A 14450-nucleotide genomic window follows, 5' to 3' on the forward strand; every position below is an offset into this window, starting at 1 on the left:
GGCCCTTCTCTCACTTCATTTGAATAATGACATTTAAAATTGAACCTCGCCTTCAATCATCTGTCAAGCCTTCTTAGACCTCTTTAACTCTTCCTCGTAACTTTCTCTTAGTTTATCATTACATTGCATTTAGCTGACGCTTTTATCCAAAGCGACTTACAGTAAGTGCATTCGACCAAGAAGATACAACCTTGAAGAAAACAGAATCATAAAGTACATCAGGTTTCATAGAGACAAAACATTTCAAGTGCTACTCAACTGGCTTTAGATAAGCCAGCCCTTTATTAGTATATAAGTGCTTTGTTAGTAATTCTATCGCTCGAAGTGGAGTCGAAAGAGATGAGTTTTCAGTCTGCGCTGGAAGATGTGTAAGCTATCTGCTGTCCTATCATAATCACAGACCATGTTTCGTGCTTAATAGTATCAATATAAAAAGTTTGATTAATGTGTCTTTCAAATGGACTCACCATGGATCCCAAACTCCCCAAACTAAATCTGTGCTACTCCAATATGATCACACTTCTTCGGTCTACTATTGCAGTCACAAGATCCGTCTTCATCCCTCTCTTTACCCACTGACCCCCTTACAGGTCCCAGCAATCTAACAGAGTGCAGAGGACGAGCCTTCCTCAACGCAAAGCCCTCCTCATATCCACAATCGGAACTCTAGGATTGGGATTGTTGCCTCTCACCAACGCCTGTCTAAACACTTTACTCTAGCAACAACAAACACATGCTTCATCCCTCTTCCACACCTCATTGGTCATATATGAAATTACAGAACCTCCGCCCCTTCAGAGCCAGGTCGTATTTCCCCCTGTGTCGGCTCTCTCTGTGGAGCAGGCACAGCTTATCATTCTTTTCATCCCAATCCACAGCCAGCACAGCCTCTGCTCCTTCCAGTATTTCTCAACGCACAGCAACCAAGAGCCCCACAGGTGACACTGGGGGCCCCACCACTGGCTGACCAAGCTGGGTCGGTCTATACCCACCCACTAGTTTCCCTCCCTTTTCCCCCTCCTATACCCAAAATGTGACGTCAGCATTTATATTTCTGACTATTTCTGCATCTTCTTTTCCCATCTGGACTCCTATCTCAGCCTACAGTATATGAGCCACGTACCAAATACATCAGCTCCATGTATGTATACATTAAGTTGAAGGATTTGTAACCAAAATATCTAATTGGGTTATTATGACTGGTATTGAAATCGGGAAATGCATCACGATATTGCATGGAAAGTTCATTTTACATCATTATTCTGAACGTTTTCTGTAGAATACGATTTGGAACTCCCCAATACTTAGCTCAGAATGGTTTCTAGGCCCATGTTTAACATTTAATGAATACTGATGGCTCATAATTGACTTGTAACTTATCTTGAGACACACCTCCCACGAGCCCTCCCTCCCGTCCTTCACTAATCCGTCCCTGAATGACACACACAACAGCTTCCTCCTCCACGTTCGTCTCCTTTCTCACATCCGTCCTCAGCACCTTCCTCCACATACAATACGTACTCTTTTCATTAAACACACATTGTTGTGTTTTTTCTTTTTTTGCTGAGGATAAAGCTTACGTTTATTTTTCTGTCAATGTGTCTTCTCCACCTCCTACACCTCCTGCTTTTCTTTTGTCTGTCTGTCAAAGGGAAGTGGATTTGTGCTGTTAGCCAAGTGGGAAATGATCTGCTGCTTTGTTCTCTTCTCATTCTGGACAGCTGTGCCTGGCTGCCACAGTAATAATGTCACTGCAGAGATTGATTTGGAAGAAGATGGGGTCACCACTCAGAGAAAATAGTCCTCATTAAGTAGCTCACACCGCGGAAAACTCAACATTTACTGTCTTCTTGCTTCAGTTAGTGGACCGTAATAATCTGCCACCTGGAAAACAAACAAACAGCTTGATGTGTTGCTGCATCAACTCTCATTTGCAGAACTACATTGTGCTGACTCACGTGCTGTGCATGTTTCCACCAAACGTATTGAGCAGCTCAGAAATTAAGTTTGTCCCTGATCCGTCCCTGTAGGTCCAGATGCCACCAAAGACCCCTGTCTGAAGGTGCGCTGCCCCCGCCACAAGGTGTGTGTCAGCCACGACTACCAGACAGCCATCTGCACCAATCACAAGCACCCAACTCACAGGTAAGGACCACAAGTGTGACTATTATGGGTTTACCTAGTTGCGTCTGCTTTGGCTCAGAAGGTAATGCAGCACTGAATGAAAATTAAGTAATGAATTATTAAGAGTGTATAACAATTTTAAAGCTTTACAATTATACTTTGGAGTGGTTAAAGAGAGCCCAACACATACAATGAGGGTTCATTCAAAAGACGTGCTATCTTATAAAGAAAACTGTTGAGTTTGTGACTTTCTCCATCATTAAATATTGAATTACTATCAAGCTACATGTCTGTAAAATGATTATGCAGTTGAACTTATATTTCATTAATAATTAGACAAATGACACCCATCAGAATCATGCAATCAAGTAGCATGTTGTGCTTTTTGTGTTAGCAGTGTCAAAGAGTCCGCTCTCAACACCAATTAATTGTAATCAAACTTTCCGTCTGCTCTCTGGACTCTTTCAGCAACCAATTTGTTTGTGTTTTCAACCTTGTCATGTTGTCAATTTGGTTTTTCAATTTTACAGCTCGAGAAGCATTTTCCCCAAAAGAGATTTAATGTTTTTCTTGTATTCTTTCTTGGGTTTAATTGATTTCCTCAAGTCATTACCTCCGAAGATGCTTGTTTGTAATGCTTTTCTTTGCATTGCCTTAATTACTTGACATCAGTATTTCCCCAACAACATCACTCACTGGAGCTTTGGAGCATGGTATTATTTTATCTGTGTGTTAGATTAGTTTAGATAATTAGCATAACTCAGATCAAGTATCCTCTCAGGGAACATTTAACTTTGTTGCTTTCAAAATATTTGCAGCTGACAATTGAGCGGCCCGACCAAGCAAGGAGGCAGAGGCAGAGAGTTCAAATATAACCCGGTGTGGGCATTTATTTCTCATGTGCACATAGTCACCAGCCTCAATATGACTGTCCTCCCTGAACACAGTCAGCAGCCACAAGGATCTCCCACACACTTCCTTCACAACAGGAAACACAGAGCCTAAATACCCACACTAATTAACCCAACCAGACACAGGTGAGGGGGGAGGAGACAACACAGGGCACCAGGTGAACATAATCAGGAGCAACAGAAAAGACGGGAGGGGGAACACTTTTCAAACACAAACATGATAACTGAACAGAATAACACGGTGGTAACTTGTACAATTAATGCATCTTTACATCATGACCTTTACACGCTAAAACGATAGTTACGGCTGTAACTACGGTTCTATGAGTCCCGGATGACCGCCAGAGGCGGTGCTTTAGCACTGGATATGTCCATCGCGCGCATGCGCAGCTCGAGTACCAATAACAACAAAGTCACCTGTGACCCACGTGACACCGGCTATATCAGCCGGTATTGTCAGAGGATCTGTTCCCCGAATCTTCTCGCGAGCACACAAGAATTCTGAGTGACAGGGAACTCTGGCGGTCATCCGGGACTCATAGAACCGTAGTTACAGCCGTAACTATCGTTCTATTTCGTCCCTACTGACCGCCAAAGGCGGTGCTTTAGCACTGGATGACCTATACCAACAATGTCATGAAGAATCCAAGCCCTTGCTCACCACTGGAAGCAGCAGAGCTCGGCAAAAGGACCACGCCCAAAGAATGGGGAGTGGCGACATTGACCTGATGACAACTGGAGAATGTGCGCAGAAGACGCCCACGACGCCGCGGCGCAGATGGTCTCCAGGGGCACCCCTCTCAGGGCAGCCCAATATGTTGAGATGCTCCTTGTAGAGTGGCATCTCAGCCTGGTGGCAGGGGGCGGCCACTGGCCCCGTAAGCCTGTGAGATGGTATCGACAACCCAGTGGGGAAGCCACTGGTTAGAGGGCCTAACCTCCTTTAGTGCCGCCAGGGCAAACTCAAGAGTTGCTCCTCCTGCCGTATACAGGCAGTAGCCTTGATATACGCCCTTTGGGCACCCCCCGGGCATGGAAACTTCGATGTGCCGTACTCCTGAATGTCAAAGCGTGCCAGCTGGGCAGGCTGATTGAAGTGAGTTTGTGGAAGGACCCCGGGCGGGAATGCCACATTTGCCCAAAGGGCAACGCCTGAGAGTCTCACCTCGGGCATGTATTGTTTATGGAGAGGACATGCAACTCCCCGACTCACTTCCCTGAGGCTATGGCAAGCAGAAATGCTGCCTTTGTGGGCAGCCACCTAAGCCCCACCTGGGCCAGGGGCTCGAAGGGAGGAGGTGATAGGGCATCCGGCAGCAAGGGCAGGTTCCAAGCCGGAGCCCTCGGGGTGCAAGGGGGACGCTGCCGTAAAGCCCCTCTCATAAAGAGGGACACCGACCTGTGGCACCCCGCCGTGGCGCCGTCGACCCGAACATGTTGGGCAGAATCGCAGCCACATAAATTCAGAGTGGAGTGAGAACGTCCACTATCTAGAAGGGACTGTTGTCTAAGCAACAATGTACATGCTGTCCCCAAGGAACACGCACATTCTTGCCCCCCAGTTGGGGTAGAAAGTGCGTGAGTGCAAGCTGCACGGCCCGAAGCTCTAGCACGTTGACCCGGCGCGCACTCTGCTGGGCAGACCACTGACCCTGAACGGTCCTGCCCTGCCGCACTGCACCCCACCCTGAGAGACATGCACCTATGGTGATGGTCTCCTGGCGGGATGGGATGGCGCCCATGGGCACGCCTACCAGAGATAGGCCCTGCCCCTCCAGCGTGACGGAGAGTGGAGCAATGCTGCGACACCCTGACTTCACTGTGCCTGTGCCACTTGGCGTCCAAGTGAAGGCTGTTCAGCCACATCTGCATGGGGCGCAACGACAGCGGGCCTAAGGGCCCAGCGGCCGAGGCAGCTGCCAGTCTGCCCAAGGGCCGGAGGAACTGAATATAAGGCACCCTCTTGCCCGGCCCACGTGGAAGTAGGCATCCCTCGGTTGGGAACCACTCCACCTGTGCGTATGCAGTAGTCAGCATATAGAATGGCAGCCCGCTAGCAGCCCGCTAGCAGCCCGCTAGCAGCCCGCTAGCAGCCCGCTAGCAGCGGTGCTACTACTCGCCGAACAGAAAAAGGGATGTAGCTACATCCGCATTACCGGTAGAGGGAGCGGGAGCGAGAGCACTGCCTTCACCTAGCTGGGTAAAATAAAGAAGCTAACAGTATACGCAAGACGTTAGCCGAGCGGCTGCTGCTAACGATCAAGCGAGATCAAGTCAAATAACACACATGTTTAAGACCAGATAACTAGCTTCTAAAGCAGGCCTATTCAAATGGCGGCCCGCGGGCCAGATGCGGCCCAGAACCAACTCCCGAGTGGCCCAGCCTCCCGTGGCTAAATTCCTACACTAGTACAGACCATGAATGCAACACTCCGCGTTGCATAGAAACCACTAAACCACAACGCAGCACGTTTTTTGAAAGTGTATCTAGTGGTGCTAGTAACGGTGGTCATATGATAGCAACTCTAAAACATGTCTCTCGGAACTCTGAAGCGTAAACAGAGACAAATCGGGCATTGATCTTGTGGAGCAGATGCGCGAGTCATTGCCCAAGTCAAGCTGGACCTTTTCGCGACCGACTTGAGTACGGGTCGGATGCTGCATTTTCCGACGCTCCACAAACACATCACATCCCCGGAACAAATCACAGATGTGATGACAGATTTCATTGCGAGGTTGAAAGAGAACTTTGCCGGTTGATTGGATGGACTTGCTCTGCCCACAGAGGTGATGGGCTTTGTCAGAGACCCCTTCACTGTTGCAATAGAGGGGGACGTATCAACCAGAGCAAAGGAAGTGGTCCCATGCATTCATCCGTAACCATGGCACAAGAGCAGCGCACTAACGGGCCAGCAAAGTTTTGGAGCGATGTCAAAAAACAGCAGTTCCCTAACGTTCAGAAAGTAGCGATCTGTGTGCTCAGTGTGTTTGGATCAACATACGCTGCTCCCTGACTGACAGCACTCTTCACCAATGTTTTAGGATTGCATTGACATCCAATGAGCCAAAAATCACTGCTCTTGTTAAAAAAAAAAGTCAGCGATGACTAATCACAAATGAGGTGATAGTAAGCACCTAGTTTACTATAGTAGACGTGTAGTGTAGTATTCATTCATGTTATTTACCCTTATCCCTTGTTATGGGTTTGTGCAGGGTTTGACAGTTATTTTTGTATTCATTTAAATGAACTTTGTAATGTGTCTTGGTCAATTGTGACCAAAACGTATGATTTTTTTTTGTTATTACTTGAAAAGTGGAAAAATTATAGTACTACCTCTTTTTGTTACATTGGAGCTCTTTAACTGTTTGTTAATGCACTTTTTGATGTGCATGTGTCATATGTATCCAATTTTATTTTGTATGTGAAGACATTTATTAAGACTGCTATTATTGTATTCAGTTAAATGCACTTTGTGATGTGCCTGGTTAAAAAAAAAAACCTGAATATTTGACTTCTAAAGCAAACAAATGTCATGCTACAACTGTGCACTTTTTTCAGATTCTGTTAAATTAATGCTAATTTGTTGTGTTTTTATGCACTTTTTGACGTACCTTTGTTAGATGAACAATGAATAAAAATTGCATGTTTTTCATCGCAGTAATATGTGTTGGTTTAAAATGGGTCATTACCCGCTTTTTACAGGCCGCTGAATGTCTGGCCCAGCTGAATTTTGTAGTTATAAAATCTGGCCCAACTGAATGTGTAATTGAATAGCCCTGTTCTAAAGAATAGAATAGCACAGAGCCGTAGTTACAGCAGTAACCATGGCCAGGGCTCACACGGCATCTAACCGTAGTTACAGTAGTAACTATGGCCAGTACTTACACGGCTTAGAACCGTAGTTACAGTCGTAACTCTGGCCAGTACTTGCACGGCTTGGATACTTACACAGCATAGAGCCGTAGTTACAGTAGTAACTCTGGCCAGTACTTGCACGGCTTGGAACCGTAGTTACAGTAGTAACTATGGCCAGTACTTACATGGTTTAGAACCGTAGTTACAGTAGTAACTATGGCCAGTACTTACACGGCATAGAGCCGTAGTTACGGTATTGCCTATGGCCAGTACGTGCACGGCTTGGAACCGTAGTTACAGTAGTAACTATGGCCAGTACTTACGGCTTAACCCCGTAGTTACAGTATTAACTATGGCCAGTACTTACACAGCTTGGAACCGTAGTTACAGTAGTAATTATGGCCAGTACTTACGGCTTAGAACCTTAGTTACAATAGTAACTGTGGCCGGTGCCTAAAAGTGTCTAGTGCCCACTAGACAATATAATATTGGGAGGATGAAATCCTCCTTAATGGCCATACATGCAGAGCACACGGCACACACAGTGAAGATTGTTCTCTGCATATCGTCCTAGTGCTAGGAGTCTAGTACTAGGAGCAGTAAATACCACGATATAGCGCTACTGCAACCATACCATGCGTTTACCGGGAGCAGCAGCGAGAGCACTGCCCTCACCGGCTGAGTTAAATAATGAAGCTTAACCGTACATGCAAGGTGTTAGCCAAGCGGCTGCTGCTAACAATCAAGCAACCAAGTCAGAACACAATGTTAAGACCAGATAATTAGCTTCTAAGAAAGAGAACAGCCCGCATAGAACCGTGTCTGGTTACAGTAGTAACCGCACATGCCGAGCACACAGCACCCTGCCGTGAAGATGTTCTCTGCATATCATCCTAGTGCTAGGAGTCTAGTACTAGGAACAGATCCTCTGACAATACCGGCTGATATAGCCGGTGTCACGTGGGTCACAGGTGACTTTGTTGTTATTGGTACTCGAGCTGCGCATGCGCGCGATGGACATATCCAGTGCTAAAGCACCGCCTCTGGCGGTCAGTAGGGACGAAATAGAACATATCATTTGCACACAATCTCAACCGCTGTCAATCTTACACAAACACTTTCGGCGCTCTCGCTATAACTCCCCTCCAGGTGGAGCCGAGGGCCCGACCAGCGTCTGCCAGACGACATTCCAATTTAAAACGGTTTAATCATTTAATAAACTACATCAATAAATAGTAGCCTATACAAATTTGCAATGTTTAACTGTACTGTGCAAATCACGCTAATAAAGTGCAAACTGTTCACTAAAGTGCTGAGTAACATTTGTCCTGTGCAAACCCACATGTGCAATATTACCCGGCCCGAAGCCGTCGGTCCATAGTGACGAAGTTACCTTCGTCACATTTCCTTCCCCCTCTCCCCAGGAAGCACAGTGTCTTAACCGTCTTGGCTTCGGGACAACCAGTCAGCTACCAGGTTTGACTTCCCTCGCCGGGACTTGACCATAAAGTTCTATGGCTGCAAGGCAAGGTACCACTGCGCGATGCACATGGTTGCATCGCTCTCTGGCCTTGGTCATTTTGCTTTCCTCCATGGGTCTCCACTCCGCCCTGGTGTTTCTCGGACTCCTCTATGTGCTGCGGAGTGGCTCTGACTTTCTCCAGCTTCAGCTGCCTCTGCACCGGATCCTCATCATACCCCTTCCTGACACGCTCATCAACCAGGAGCTTCTCTGTCTCAGCGGTATTAGCTGCTTCAGCGTCTGAATTTGTTATCTTGGTGATGTCTATCCTCACGGCAACAACCTGCAGCCCCTTGTGCAGCGTGGTTTGCTCAGAGGGTGCCGTGATGTTGAAAAGAAGCTTCTATTTCTTCCTCTTCGGGATCCGATTCTTTGTTTCTTCTTTGGGTTCATACTTGTGTTGCAGCTCCCCTACTCTGATCTGCAGTTTGATCGTGTCACTCTGAGTCTGTTTGAGCAGCCGTTCAGTTGAGTAGAGCTTCCTCTCCAGCTCCAAAACTCTCTGACGCTCTGACAGAGATTTCCTCCTGAGGTTCTGGATCCCTCCGACTGCAACCTCTCCAGCTGAGCGAGGTCCGCCCGGAGCCGCTGCAGCTGCATCAGAGTGGCTATCTGCTTCTTTATCCCGATGAGCTCCCTCTCGCGCTCCTCCTTCTCCTCCGTGCTGCGCTGCAGGTGACGCTGTAGGCTGCTATTGACCTTCTCCAGCTTCTCAGCGGCCGCTCGCTGCAGTTCACTCTTCATCTGGCGGTTATTCTCCTCCAGGATTTTTACCAGCTCCTCCTTCCTGGCCTTCTGGGCCGTGAGCTCTGCCTGTCTCTGTCTCTGTCTCTCCAGCTCCTCCAGCAGCTGACGCTCCATGATATGCTTCGCCTCCTCCTTCTGTTGGTTTTGACGGTCCTGCTCCCGAAGCTCCATACGGTACTCTTTAATCTGCTGCATCACTTTTTTCACTCTTTGGGCCTGGTCCCCATAACGGACGTTGATGAAGAGCTCGGCCGCGAGCTCTTCAGCCAACCTGCCGTCTTGCCTCCGGAGTCTCCGTTCCTCTTTTATCTTTTATCTCAGATACCTGTTGCTGTATCCGTAAAAACTGCTGCTCTCCGGCTGCCTGAGACTGCATGAGTAATATCATCATCTCCTTTAGTTCCTCAAACTTGTCGCCTGGTTCACCAGCCGTGGCCCCCTGGTCAATTCCAGGCATAGCCACCCCCAGCCGCGGCTCCTCTCTTTGGTCGATTATTTTCCCTCTCGTAATTTCCCACTCCTTACTTGGTCAATCCCACTTCTGACACCAATTGTGAAGAGATGTTGAGATATACAGGTACACTAAGCTACAGCGTGTTTATCTAGGAGAGGATTCCTCATTGATAGTCACTGCTTATATCATTTCCATTTGGAAGATTCCCTGGACACAATTTGGTATTACTGCCGAGTGTACTTTAATCCACGAGCAAATGTGTATAAACTGTTATAACAAAAGTCCAAAGCATAACTTCTTCTTATTGAAATTGATATAGCTCTGCTTGGACTACTTTATTTCCCTTACTGGGTGATTATGCTTGGCTGTGGGCTTGGACATCTTCATTAGTATCGAGCTATAATTCAAAATATTATGGAACCCACTCTGTCCCGCTGTGAGGGGGATGTAGTACCGTCAAATCAGAGCTTTCCAGATTAGAGCAACATGGACACTCTCAGCAGGGGGCTTTCAGGGAGAGAGAGATATCACTTTCTTGTTTCTGTTTGAGGCTTTTATGTCTATATAAGGTATGTCTCACTCTGGTAATAATTGAAATGCATGTGCTAATTTCCCTGGCAAAACCAATCCCGCCCTGAAATTCACACTAATAATGAACTCATTCTTGAATTTCACTGCAATTATGCAAAGTGTACTTGAAAGGAGAGGAGGAGAAGCATTGGGATTTGATGGGGAAATGAGTGGAACATTATCAAACAGCATACTACAGGTTTCATTGTGCCTCCATCTTAGCCTATCTGCCACCACGGTTTTATTATCAGTGCAATGTGCATGTCTAATCTGCCGTGGCTAAGATTATGTCTCGGTTGGTGAGGAAGTTCCCGGAATGTAAATGTTGTAGTTTTACATAGCGTAGAATCTTCAAAGCAACTGAACGATGATCTCTTACTTAATACTTTTTATGAAAATCAGGCCAACACAGTGGACAGGAGTTTTTAGATTACAATTTTAGAGCGTGTATGTGGAAAAAGGTTGCATGACTGTAATTGTAATATCCATCTGGTCACTTCTGTAGTTGATGTTCACATACTGTAATTTGCTGTTGTCCCATAGTGACGCATGAGTCAATGTTCCTGCATTGCTGGATGGATCAGGAGGCAGCAGGGTGTTTAGTGAGAGCACTTACTGTACATGGAAAATTGCTGCGATATTTGGTTCAACTGCAATTACTCTCTTTATTGAAAAAGCCTCAATGGACCAGTCAGGACTCGCTCTGCTTCTGCTTACCCTGACAACCAGAAATACTTTAAAAACGTTGGTAGAAAAAGGGATTCTGCTAGTTTAAATAATGATCTTGCTTTGAAAGGTGATACTGCATCTCAATGTTCCGTCATAAATGTCAAAATCCAATACATCCACTCAAAGGGATTTGGCTCAATCACTGTAGATGTAATGGTTTGTTTTGTCTATGAATAACTGAGTCATGTCAAACTTTGGATTGATAGATAACTAAATGTATGTGTATTTCCCCCGCTTCTCTCTTTCATTCTCAGTGGGAAACCCAGGAAAGGCCGTGCAGGACACAAGCACAGGCCTGAAGCCGTAGCTCATGGTAAATGTAGGCTCTGCTCAGGGCTCCAGTCAAGTCCTGTGTGTGGATCTGATGGACACACCTACTCCTCCAGGGTGAGACATCCCTCTTCCAATGATCTCTCTTTAAGTTTCACACTCTTCTTCTCTCACTGTAAGTGTATCATTTCCTTTCCTCGGTTTCTCTAGAATTGTATTTACCAATAATAATTTTTTTATAATAAAAGCAATAACTGGGTTTCTTCAAGACATACAGAAGTTATAAATATATCTTTAATTGTCTTATCTATTGTCACATTTTCATCGTGCTTTCTTGTCTTTCTCCCGCTTTCTTTTCATGCTATTCCACTTTACCGTCAATGTATTGGCTCCTGTCCTCCTTCACTGTGTTGAGTGGTGCTTTCTCTGGCTGTTACGCAAATGACTAAGATCAGGGTCAGCTATCAGTGATCTTTCAGCAGCACTGAAATCTTCTCAGGACGAACTCACTTCCAGCTGCTAACCTCTGCTCGTATGCTCACTCTGAGCTACATGAAATTATTCACAGCCACAAACCCACTTGTCATTGTGGAGGAGAAAAGAATGGCCCATTGGAAATGAGCGGAGGAAGTTCAAACTGAGGAGGTGAAGAGGGAGATAAGGTGGCTGGGTTGTCCTTAGTTTAGCAGACTGAGGGATTCTTATTGACATCCGCATTCATGTTATTTTGGCTTCAAGATGTGAAGTACAGGAACCTCAAACAAATGGACAATGCAAGACATCTCTTGAGCTGAATCTAAATCTTTGTGACAGGATATTGGCAAAGTAGAGTGAGCTATGAGCCTCCAGGACGCCGGTAGTGTCCAGTAGTGTCTGAGGAGGAATAATCAATAAAAGCACACCTTTTACAGAAGGAGTTCAACAACGCTCATGTTTTCTTTGTCGGTTGTCCGTTCACATATCATCCAGCTTTTTTAGATCATCTCTGCATCTGATCGGTGGACTTCCAGACATTTGGAGGTCATGATTCTGTTTCAAATGCAGGGTTAAGCCTCTGACCCAAAACCATGAAATAACCTCATTGGGGATTTGAACCTCTTGTGAATGAGGCAGGCTCTTCCTAATGATCTACCTGCCTGGAGCTGTGCAGAGGAGGAGGAGTAGTTAAGGAGAAACAAGAGGGAGAACAAAAGGAAAGGGAGGGCTGGGAGGTCCCTCTGGTCGCTGCGGTAATTTAGTTAGCGGTTCAGTTAGCTGGTGGAGTGATGGCTCCCTGTGGCCCAACTTAAACTCTGCTCACCAGTGCTCTGCAGCTCTGCAGCTTATTCATGCTTTATTATTACATTACATGCCTCCCTCATCGTAACCGCACACGCTCAATATACTATTAAGAAGACAGTGCCCTTATCTCCAGAGGCTTCAGTTAAGTCCATTACTTCCCTCCTCTTAAATCATCCTTCCTCTCCTTGCCTTTTCTCCTCTCCTTTTCTCACCTTTCCTCTCCTCTCTATTTTTACTGTACCGAGTCAGGTGTTAAAACACTGTTTCATCAAAAGCACATTAACCCCAGGAGAGAGACAAACATAAAGATTCATGGGGCCTCTCAGTGTGCTGACAGTGACTGCTGGGGGAGGTCATCCATTCTCTCTCTCTCTCTCTCTCTCTCTCTCTCTCTCTCTCTCCCCCCCCACCCAGAGAGAGCTAATTAAATATGTTGGGAACAGGACAGAGCGCTGTTCCTTTGTCAACAAATGTCATTAAGCAACATTAGTAGCGCTATCAAGGAGGTGACAGGCAGGAAGTGATGGATTTAAACTACAACATGAAATGAAAGTGCCGGCAGCGTAAGGCTCAGCCTGTGTACGATGCATGATATGTTTATGGATGATAGCGCACAGTCATAGTCTCACGCTGTCGTCATCATCTCACAAACAGAATTTACATAACTCATTTCAGTTTTCATTATTCTTCCTGGAAGGATCTTGTAATTGGATTTTTTACTCCCACAAACAGTCCAAACTGTTTCTTACCCTTCACTTACCTGAAATAAGATTTGATATATTGTTAAATTACATTTTAAAGTAGTCCATCTTCCTTTTTGCATTGCATTAGGTTTGTACAGCAGTGAATAGAACAGTTTTACCGGGCAACTCTGTATGGTGTATGGCTGCCTAATGGACACATCTGTTCATCGAATATAAATGACCAATCCTGTCTCAGCTTAAATCAGCTCAATAAAGACATTTGGAAACTCAAAGTTCTGTTTGTTTGCAATTACATACTTGAAGCACAGTATTAACAGATCCTGTAAACAAAGTGTCCAGAATTCCTCATTCTTCCTCATCTCTTCTATAGAGTCATTGTATTTGAAGGTGTGCATGCGACTGCCATTTTATATAAAAAGTAGATTTCAATGCAAGTGGATGTAATCGGGACAGCAGTACCCCTAAAATGTCCTGACTTTTAGCCAATGGCAAGGTGGAGTTTATTACTATAATTTAAAAAGTAGCAACTTCCAGGTCTGAAAAATGAAACTATAAACGAAGCAGCGGGCAGCAAATAATTATTATAAATGCAAAAGTACTTATTTATAAGACCTTCAATCCCTGGTCATTTTAGGCTGCAAAATAGCAGGTGTTTTTAGCTGAGTGCAAGATCCATCAAAGGGGAAAGAAAACAATATTTTGATCTGGTGTGGTCAAAGCAATTACCATTTCAACTCTGAAACTCAACGAAGGTAGTTTTCCATCACCTCCAATGCATGATGACCATGAAAACAAAATCTGGACACAGGTTACAGGCCAAGTCCTCAAGACAAGTATACTGACGATGTGTGTCTTTATGCTGAGTTTCCAGCTCTCGAGAAACTTGAATAAACCTTCATTACTCATGAATCTGTTGTGTTTTTTCTACAGTGTAAGTTGGAGTTCCAGGGCTGCCTCTCTGGGAAGACGGTCTCAGTGAAGTGTGACGGGCTGTGTCCCTGTCTGCCTGGTCAGGAGCACAGCAAACCAGCACATAGGAACAATAAGGCTGGTGAGTACTGGAGCTTTCAGCTCAATGAAATAAACTATTTAGATATGTAGTTGCTTTTTGTTTAGATATAGGCCAACTCTTTCACAATCCTTCGGACTTCACACATAGCAAAAGGTGTCGATTTATGTTGAATACTTGTCATTTAGGCTGTTACATACAGTAGCTTCTCTTCTTTGTCTCCATGTCAGCTGTGGAGAGCTTGTCAGTCACTTCTGGCTCAGTTATTACCAC

The 14450-nt window shown here is 45.6% G+C and overlaps 1 protein-coding gene across 2 annotated transcripts in view; it reads left to right on the forward strand.

Moving 5' to 3' along the window:
- spock1 (SPARC (osteonectin), cwcv and kazal like domains proteoglycan 1) overlaps positions 1–14450 on the forward strand; it is a 132451-nt gene that overhangs the window by 95694 nt on the left and 22307 nt on the right. For both annotated transcript variants that reach the window (XM_034092207.1, XM_071204529.1), the window contains exons 5-7: positions 2031–2145; positions 11168–11300; positions 14099–14219. In XM_034092207.1, the coding sequence (XP_033948098.1) occupies positions 2031–2145; positions 11168–11300; positions 14099–14219 (369 nt within the window). The remainder of the gene's footprint in view (positions 1–2030; positions 2146–11167; positions 11301–14098; positions 14220–14450) is intronic.

Source organism: Pseudochaenichthys georgianus, chromosome 10, assembly GCF_902827115.2.
Source record: "Pseudochaenichthys georgianus chromosome 10, fPseGeo1.2, whole genome shotgun sequence".
NCBI classification, from domain to species: Eukaryota; Metazoa; Chordata; class Actinopteri; order Perciformes; family Channichthyidae; genus Pseudochaenichthys; species Pseudochaenichthys georgianus.